At 53.9% G+C, this 9,906-nt stretch overlaps 1 protein-coding gene across 1 annotated transcript; it reads right to left on the minus strand.

Moving 5' to 3' along the window:
* Nucleotides 1-6,615: 6,615 nt before the first annotated feature.
* Nucleotides 6,616-8,942, minus strand: LOC141468015 (inositol hexakisphosphate kinase 2-like). Its single transcript, XM_074152836.1, has 2 exons — nucleotides 8,825-8,942; nucleotides 6,616-7,398 (listed from the first exon to the last, which is right to left on the minus strand). The coding sequence occupies exons 1-2, from the start codon at nucleotides 8,936-8,938 to the stop codon at nucleotides 6,901-6,903; spliced, it is 612 nt and encodes a 203-aa protein (XP_074008937.1). The 5' UTR covers nucleotides 8,939-8,942; the 3' UTR covers nucleotides 6,616-6,900.
* Between the last annotated feature and the right edge of the window lie 964 nt (nucleotides 8,943-9,906).

Raw genomic sequence — 9,906 nt, forward strand, 5'->3', positions numbered from 1 at the left:
AATCATTCTACTTTTAGGTATACAAATATTATTGTCCTCCCGCCAGCCCTCTCTGGGCAAAAAGTCATATGGGGTGGGAGGTGCTGCGGGGACCCCAGGCCTGTGGCTCCAGGGACAATGCCGCCAGTACATCCTGCAAGGACTGGGGGTGTCCGTGAGGCAGGATGGGGAGGCACTGGGACATCTCTTGGCCATACGTGCTTCTCCCGATGTCCTGGCAGCCCTCCCTCCTGGAAAACCTCATTAAAAGACTGTAGATGAGCACCCCCCCCAAACCGGATTCCCTGAGGTGTCCTGCCAGCATTGGCCTTGGCCACCCTGCTGAGCAGAACAAGGCCACCCAGGAGGGTATGGTGTCCTGCCTGCCTTACAGGCAGGAGGGGCAGCCTGTGCCTCCTGGAAGGAGGTTTGCAGGCAGGATTGCTGCCAGGGCTGCCATGGACCAGTGGCATCTCCGCAGAGGAGCAGGAGGGCAAGCTGGGTGAGGCACGGGGCTGTGCTCTGCCCACTGGCCCACAGCAGGGCCAGCACAGACACGTCAGCCGGGCACCGCACAGGCTCAGGCAGCTGTGCCATGACAGCTGGCACGCAGGACACACGCATGTCCCTGCTCCAGAGAGAGACGCGGAGCCAGGCTTGCACGCAGGAGGCAGGGACGGGTTTGGGCAGCTCTGCACACTGTGCCATGCGGACACCCCTGAGCAAGCCGGAGCGGCTGGTGGCCGGGAGAGCAGCCCCCGGTCCTGCACAGCCTGCACAGTGCGCGTGTCAGCATCGCTCACAGGGGATCTCAGACCATAGGGGATCTCACCCCTACAGCTACACCTGATCCCGTACGGGAGAAGCCCCAAAACCAGCAGCCGGGAAGGGTGCTCTGCCAGGCAGGAGCGAACCCTGCCCCTTCCTCTTGCTGGGGACATGGTGCTCCATGCTGAGCCCAGAAACACCAGCCAGGGGCTGATCTGCCGGTGGCTGCTTCCCACAGAGCCCAAAGCAAGAAGGAGCCTGAAGCCATCAGGGTGGTGGGTGGCTCTGAGACCCGCTCCGGCTGCCTGTGGGGCTGGGGTGTCCGCAGGGCTCCTTGCGCAACCCATCCTGCACAAAGCCCATGGCAGGGCTGGCGGGGGCCCAGGCCCCTCCTGCAGCCGGGAGGAAGGAGCATCCGGCCGCTGCCAACAGCTGCGCTTCCTGGAAACGAAGAAGACAGAAGGTCGGGAGAGTTGAGGGCCGGCGGTGGGGGGGACCGTGGGGATGCTGCGGGAAGGACTGAGGCGCAGCAGGTTGCGAGGCGAGCAGCGCACAGCCCAGCCCACCCTGCAGCTCCGCTGCGGGAAAACAAGCTCTTTGGCTTGGCACAGCGGCGCCCTGTTCTTTGTTTAACTCTCTGCTCCCATCCTGACCTGATGAGCCCTTTGCCGGCCCGCACGGCCCCTTCCCAGCTCTCCCCCGCCGGGAACAGCCGTTCCAGGGGAATACCACATTTTCTGCCGTCAGCTCAGCAGCCGGGCTCCTTGCCTCACCCCGTCTGTGGTGCAAAACCTGGGTGCAGGCAGCAGGCGTTTTTGCACGGGGAGAGAAGAGAGGGGGAGATGTGGGGTAAGGAGCTGGGCAGTGGGCACGCAGGGAGCACCGCAGTGTGCAGCACCGTGCCCTGGGCTGCGTACATCGCCCGTCCCGCCGCAGGGCTGCCAACGCTCCTGGGTCCGTGTCTCCAACCAAGCCAATGCTGTGTTGCCCAACATCACCCTTCCCACGACCGTTCCCTGCTGCACGTGTTGGCCGGGGAAGAGCTGCAAAGCGAGGGGTTGCCTGGGGTGCAGCGGCAGATGCTGGCCCCGCAGGCTGGAGGAGCTCCCCTGCTTCCCTTCCAAAGAGAGACTGACCCTGCAGGGCCAGCGCAGCCTGTCACTGCTCAGCCGGTGGGGGACCCAAGAAAGAAAAGAGGACAGAGCCCGTGGCCTCATCCAGAGCTGGCAGCCCATCATGGCGGACACCAGCCTGCATCGCATGAGGCTGCCTGCCAACGCCACCCTTTGCTGCCCACGCTGTTCATGGGGCAGCGACAGAGTCCCTGCTTGCACCCCTCACCTGAGGGGAGTCCTGGGCAGGTGGGTGGGTGCAGCAGGCCCTGGTGAGCAGGTGAGGGGTGCCAGGACATGGATCCCCGCTGGAGGAGCGGGGTGCTCGGCATGGCAGGGGCTGGCCCCGGGCACCCCGCTGGCGTTTGCTCTGCCCTCACGCAGGCGGCCAAGTCGCAGGCTGGGAGAGAAGGCCGGGTGAGAGGCGGCTGCAGGAGGCTCCTCAGCCAACCCTCATTTCCATACAATTCAGGGAAGGCGGCTTCGCCCCTGGCAGCTCCCAGCCGGGGACACAAGCCATTCCCAGTCCCCTCTGCCCTGCCCTGGGTGGCTCCAGGCTGGGGCACTGCTGCAGCTGGCCAAGTGGCAGTGCGGGTCCCTCAGTGCCCTGTGCCGAGGACAGACCCATGCGTGGGGCGGTTGGACACCCACACCCAGCCCCACTATGGCATCACCATAGAAATGGCTTAAAACCAGTTTTATTAGTGTGCAGTTACAGAAGCTTGACCCCACCACCATTAGAAATGGCAAATCACAGCTGCTCGGCCACACACAGCACCCACTGTCCCTGGGGCAGTGGGTGTCACAGAGCCTTGAGGGCACAGGATCCCTCTGCCCCATGCATGAGGAGCCACCATGTCGCCAGCAAGGCTTGGGACAGCAGGACATGCCCTACGCCTTGCTGGGGGCTGAGCACTTTGCAGCCCTGGGCCCATGGGGTGAGCAGGGCACACCGCTCTCCCTTGAGGAGGGGTCACAGTGACACTGGGCCGCTGCCCTGAGGGGATGCTGCTGCCCGGCCACAGGGAAATATTTCGCTCTTGCTCCATAAAAGCCATTTGTGTGTCCCTCCCTGCTGGCAGGGACTCAGCTCAGGGGAAGAAGTCCAGCGGCTACTCAAGAGGCAGTGGCACAGGATGGGGACAGTGTGGGGACAGAGGTGTCCTCTCCTCCAGAGGGACCAGGGTCTGTCCCTTGCCTCTTCTTGCTTCTGCCCTGCCCAGCTCTGATGCCAGGGAGGCCACCTACCAAAACACCCTGGCAGGTTCACAGTCCCCCTGCTCTGTCCCCCACCCTGGTCCCCAGTGGCCATCCAAGCGGAGCTCAATTCACCGGAGGAGCCGTCTCCGGCTGCAGGAATGCGTTTCATCTCTGGCCAGCTGAACCCTGGCGATTCCCGGCAGCCACCCCAGTTTGGGGCCAGAAGTGACCTATTTACACAAGGCGAGCTCCCCACGAGCCCAGGGCCGGCACAGCATCGCATGAGGGAGGCCATGGGGAAGGAGGGCTGCTGCCACTCACCCAGCCCCCGCAAAGCTCCCCGTGCAGGGTCAGGCCCGGCCCGTTGCAGCCACCCTGGGCGATGGCCTTGCTGGCAGGAAAAGGTGGGTCCTCTCCGAGCATCAGGAAGCAGCCAGGGAGGAGACCAGACACAGGGGAGCCGTGAGGAACGGGGACGTGCGCTCAGCATCGTCCTCCACGGGGCAGAGGCTGCAGCGACAGCCCCAGCTCCCCGTCCCCCCACCCAGCTGTAGGGCTGCCCCACGGAGGTCCCTCTGCCAGGGCTCAGCGCTGCCCAGGACAGACGACCAGGGAGCCATCCTGGGTGTCCTCAGTGCTCCAGCCGGTGCAGCACTTAGTGCCCAGGGAGGACCAGAGCTACGGGGAGCCATGCTCAGAGCAGGGGCAGGGCAGGCAGGATCTGTCCCTGGAGGGGGAAGCGCTTTCTACAGAGGCAGAAGCACAGGTTCCCATGGCACGCATGCCCCAGGGACTGCTGGAGGTTCTCACTCAAAGGGGCATGGAGACCGGGCTGCTTCCTCACCGCCATGCCGGCAGCCCTGGCCAGGAGGGACATCTCCAGGGCGTCTGCCTCCAAGGTCAGCTTGGCAGCGATGGAGGAAAAGCAGAGGAACAGAAAATCCCTCAAAGCCTCTTTCCCGTTATTCCATTGCTCCGTCCTTGGCCATGCCCCGACAGGCCCCCCAGCAACCGCACATACCCTCCCCAGCCCCATAACCTGCTCCCCCCAGTCCTGTCCTCCGAGAAGCCCAGGCACAGGGGTGATGGTGGCCTGGCTGTTTATGGGGGGGGGGGGGGACATGGGAGCCCCACTGCCACCCCAGCGTGTCCCAGGCTGGGGGTTACGCAATTGCCTTTCCACAAACACAAGGAACTGCTTGGAGGGATTTGTGTGGAACAGCCTGGAAGGAAAACAAACCTGCTCTTGAACTTTGCAAGATAATGTGTCATTCAGAGGGACTTGCCATGTGGGTCGCCCCCTCTTTAACCCTCAAGGACACAAACTGGGCCAGGACGCCCGTGGTTTAGATCAACGTGCAGCTGAGGGAGGGTTTTCCTCCTGACATTTTGCTTTTAAAGCCACTAATAGGAAAATGTCACCTCTGCCCCCGTTGCCCCCGCCCCCACACTGCCGCAGGCCCAGGAAGCTCCCAACCACCTTGTCACCTTGTCTTTGCTTCGCAGCGCTGGAAGGGATCCCGCTAATCCTCAGACAACATTGGCAAAGGGATTTCAGCAGCACAGGCCGGGTTTGTCCCCCCGCCTTCCCCCAGCAGCACCAATTCCACCTGGGGTTTAATTATTATTTATTATACACGCACCCCCAAGTGCTCAGGGGTCTGGCTGCTGCCCCTGCAGACGGTCTGAGAGCGGGTCCAGACCCAGGTTTCACCGCTGGCAGCACTGCTGAGATGGCAGCTCCCTGCCTGTCCCCGGGAAACAAAGAGGAACTTGTTCTGCAGGCAGCTTGCATCAGAGCAAATGCGATTGTTCTCATCGGATTTCATGAATTCCCTCCAGAGCTCCTACGTAACACGAGTGCATTAGAGGACTTTATCCCTGCTAATTTCAGACTACAAAGTCAAACCGTGTCTCAGATGAATCTGCACGGCTGGGCTTACCCACAGGCAGCACCAGCGACAGGCGCAGCGCCTGCCAGGAGGCTCGTCATGAGCTCATTAGCAGAGGGCACCGCATCCTCAGCGGGAGAACCGAAAAGGAAACGTCACGTTGCAGCCGCGGCCCCTCTCCGTGTGCCGGGATCCGGGCACGCTGACTCACACCTTGGGCACATCGCAGGGACAGCAGCTGATGGCCACACGGAGCTTTTTGCAATGGGAAGTGCCAAGAATAAATAGCCCCGTCCTCCTCCCAGCTTTTCAGAGCCAAGTGCCAGCAGCAGCTCAGGGGCAGCTCACAGCCCTCCCCAGCTGCACCCAGCAACCGAGACTCATGAAGCAGCAGCGAGTGGCAAGTTAAGGACGGACAAACCCACCTCACGGGGAAAGCCCCCCACGTGCAGACATAAAATAGCGAGGCGACTGCAAGATGCAAAAAAACCCCATGTTTAATACTGACATCTGTTCCATAGTGTTCAGGCACAAATGAACAAGAAAAAAGCAACCACGGACTGATGTTGTGAGAGCAAAGGGTAAAGAACCTCTTCAAAAAGTACCAAAGAGCACATGACAGCCCTCAGAGAGACTTTGATCAGGAGAACTTGATAGCGACAGCTGGGGAATACGAAACTAAAGTTGCACAGCTATAGCCCATGAGAGAGGGTTACCTCCCACCACAGCCTTCCTGTCACATCCCACCTCTCCTCGGGACACCTGCAGGAAACCAAAGAACAGGCCAGGGAGAAGATCCTGGCATTATCCACCTTCCAAAGCTTTTCACTTCTACAGAAACTTGTCGCTTTGTCCTGGGCAACTGTGAGAAGGTAGAACATCCCCACAACTTACCTCAGCACTTCCACACGCAGCTCTCCCTTGCACCATCATGATAACCTACAAGCTTCACGAGGGGAGAAGTCACTTACCTAAAAACAGTTGGGTAAATCAGTGTGCCCCTCTTCCCAGAGCCACCACTGCTTTGGAGTTACTCCATTCTCTTTATTTCAAGTTACTCACTGTCCTCTCACTGTCTGACACTTCCTTCCCATCCATTTGTCCCAAGTAAGATTTTAAGCTGCTTAGGATACCTTTCAGGCTCTGCAGCCCTCCCCCGGTTGCTGCCATTGCAGCTAATCCTGCAGGAGTTTCTTATGCACGTTTTGGCTCTGCTTAGATTAAAAAAATATCAATAGCTCTCTAGAAATGGGTTACGCAGCACAAGATCTAGTTTACAAGATCCTGAAGCAGGAGAAAGGTTATTGGGAGATTTTTAAGAGACATGTTGTCACTTATCAAAGACATCATTCTGGCTGGAAGGGACCTCTGTCTGGAGGTCTCTCACCCAACCCTCTGCTGTTTGGTCCTTCTGAACCATCCTTTCCCCAGCCTAAGCAGGCCTCATTGCCACAGCCTCTCCTCCAGCCCCCAGCCATCTTGGTGGCTCTGTTGGACTTGCTCATCGCTCTCGACAGGAGGTCCAGAACAGATGTGCTGCTCCACACATGGTCTCACAAGGCAGGTTAAGCTTTGCTGTTCATACACTGCTTTTGCACCACACTACCAGAAAGATCTGTGTTTCATCTCGTCCTCAGTCACCAGCAACAACAGAAGCATCACTTACAATGAACAAAAAGAATTTTATTGGAACGTATACACACAGGGATAACAGAGGTATCTGAGTAATCAAATATGGAATGTTTAAGAAAGTTAAAATAAATAAGGATACCAAGTTTTGCCAGTGCTAGGTCCAGCACCAATATAAGTAAATGCCCTCTGAACAAGTCTGACTCTGATGGGGCCATCCCTGCAGAGCCTGTAAAGATTCCTACCACCAGAAAGTGGCCAATAATTTTGGAATACAAAGAGTCACAATAGTGCTTTCTACTGATGCGCATTCACACTGTTTATTCACCACTTTCGTCTCTTATTTCTTTAATAATATCTATTAAATTCTGAAGTCCAAAAACATAACCCGTGTCTTGGCCCTCATGCACCACGCTATCTTCTCCATAGTACTTGCAGGTTGTGTGGGCAAAGTCTATCATACGGACATCAACAGTACTAGCAGTTGGTTTGTAGGCATAAGCTCCTGCTGACTCATCTGAAGATTCCTCTGAAAGGTCCTCTAAGTCCTCTGGGTCTGAGTCGACAGCAACTTCCTGCCTTTCCTTCCCATCATAAATGATCAGCAAGGAGCTCGAATAGAAGCGGTAAGACTCCTGTTTCTCTAGGACAGACTTGAGTTCAGTCAGTTTTTTAATAACAGATTCAAAGAGTTCCCTGCGCAGGTATTTGCCATTATGAAAGAACTGGTAAAGTGCTTCTTTAAATCCTTGGACTGAGAGTTTTCTTCCGTGGTATTTATTCATGAACATTAGCTGGCCAGTGCCTGCCTGGTAGACCTGTACATACAAAGACAAGAGAAAAGGAGCAGTTAAAATTGCTGGCAATACTGACTCAAAGCCTTGAAGGGGGGGAAAAAAAGATGTGCTACAGAAAGCTTTTACAAGATGACATACTACTCTTAAAATTGCTCCTGCACAGTTACAGAAACTGCTAACAACAACAGACCTGGCTGTATCTATGGAACTGGGATGAACAGAGGAAATGGAAAATTACTTCAGTTTAGATTTGAGCTTTTCCACTGGGAACGTAAGAATGAGGAGTTTAAGTGAGATTAGGAAACCCACAGCCAAGATCTCCAAAGTCAAGCTACAACTTGTACCACAGCCACTCATTTAGCTCATCACCTGCCTCTGCTCACAGTCATACTGATTCCCAAATGCTGGGCTCTAGGTGACAGCAAACACTCCTATACAAAACTAAGGTGTGCCCCATAATCCTCTGTACTTCAAGAAGTCAGAGGTGCTCCTGCAGGAAGATTCCTTCCTATAGGAGAGTAGTCTATACACCACACAGCTCGGCAATGCCTAAACATCTGGGTCAAGTAAGGATTGCGGGTGCCTCCAAAGTTCCTCCTTGTTTCCCAGCACAGGTCTACACTGGAAGGTGAGCAATGAGCAGGCTCCGCTCAAATCCCAGCACACTGCGGTTAGAAACTCAGCTCCCATGCTTTCATTTCTGCCTCGTGCTTTTCTCCGAAGTTAAACACTGAGCTGAACACCAAACATGCCAACAGTCATGATGTGGAACAAGTCCTAGCAAACACTGCTGGCATTCCTGGAATCTACCGGATGGGAGGAGAGGCTTCAAAAAAGCCTCAAATACAAACAAGTTGTTTCCCATTTGTCACTCTAGGAATACAGAAACAAGTAAATAAAACACACAGGTGAAAGTCCACACAACTCTATCTCCTTATTTGACCATGAGTCTTACCACATTTACCAAGCTACTTCTTGTCTGCGCTTTCCAGCAAGTCTACTTTAAGCAGTAAAAACCTGTGGCTTTTCAAAGTCAACAAGACAGAACTGATTGCTCCTTAATATTCTGGCAAAATTTCCACATGCTTTATTCAAAATGCATGCTCTGGCAGACACTTTTTTCAATTGTTTCCTACGCTGTCCCAAAATGTTAATCGAATCAGTAATTTTAATACACAGTTTTTAATTGCTGCTACTGTGCAGGAGTCTGTTTTTGTGCTGAAAGAACACACTCCCTGACACAAAGCATGTGCTGCAGGTTGCTCCTGCAGATTCTGCCACCTTCAATTGGTAAGTGATACTCAAAAGCCTCATTCCTCTTCCTGAAGGCAGCTAAGCACAGCATCTCAAGGGCAGCAACACATCAGGGGACTACATAAGCCCAAGGCCCCACTAACAGAAACGGGTGCAAATCTGTTGCCTTACACATCATTAGTTTTCCTCTCACCTGCATGCCACAAACTCGGACTCCAATTACAGCCGATGTGCTCTGCTGACACTTGCGAATCTGATTTGCCTTCTTCTCTTCTGACGCATCATCTCCATGCTGTCGGGTTCCCATCTTAAGGTCCAACACACACGGTACTTCGTATCGAGATGTTAGGTTTTCCAGCAAAATGAATTCTGATTAGTTAAGGAACAAACCTCACAATGAGGAATAAAGGTTTTAAAACCATTATCACATTTTATAGTGCCACAGTCTTAAACTTAAGCACACCCAAAACATGCCCAGTATATAATTGTCTATCAAAAATTACTTACATATACTTGGCATAAAGCACAATGGATATACAGTTCCAGTTTCACTGGTATCTAGAGAAGCCAGGTGAATTTCTACGTAAGTGAAAAAACAAGTAACCAGGATAACATAGAAATACAATCTGGCAGCCAACTTGGAATTATGAAGTAATTCCTGCCTAGCGAGAGATTATTTTTGTGGGAAATGCAGATTGTGTGTGCCTCATTTACCATCCAGAAACAGTGAGGCATTTTCACACCACTGCTGAAACAAAGAAGTTAAAAAACACTTCAGAACATCTGCAGTAATACTGTTCCAGAGATATCACACACTTCTACTTCGGTAATTTAATAATCATCTACAGTGAAATGGTGAGGATACCGGCCATTAAATGCCTTCTATCATTTTGAACTAGAGATGTTCTAGTAATCCATTCACCAAAACCCCTCATATGAGGAAATTGTTTACCTAAGTATATAGATACAGCATTTGTGTGGTATTTATCAGTTGCATCCAAGCCTGCATACAGCAAGAGCTCTTTTTCCCACAGAATGCACAGGGTGGAGATGTTTGCCTACAGTTCCAGAGAACAAAAACAACGTCTTTCAGCTTTCATGGATTCAGTCACCGCTTCTATTTCTCATGCTCCAATCCTACATGACAGTTTATATTCAGCTTTTATCAAACAGGCTCACTAAAAAGAGACTACTAAAAGCAGATAACTCCAGGCATTGGAATATCCTCTGTATTTAAGGCAACACAAAGAAGTTTCTAAAAAGGGAGAGATGACC

This window comes from Numenius arquata, chromosome 8 (assembly GCF_964106895.1).
Source record: "Numenius arquata chromosome 8, bNumArq3.hap1.1, whole genome shotgun sequence".
In the NCBI taxonomy this organism is placed as follows: Eukaryota; Metazoa; Chordata; class Aves; order Charadriiformes; family Scolopacidae; genus Numenius; species Numenius arquata.

Coding starts and splice junctions, on each gene's coding strand:
- LOC141468015 (XM_074152836.1), bottom strand. CDS start 8,938: ATGGGAACCCGACAGCATGGAGATGATGCGTCAGAAGAGAAGAAGGCA. Junction 7,399..8,824: donor TCCGAGTTTGTGGCATGCAG/GTGAGAGGAAAA, acceptor TTGTATGTACAG/GTCTACCAGGCAGGCACTGG.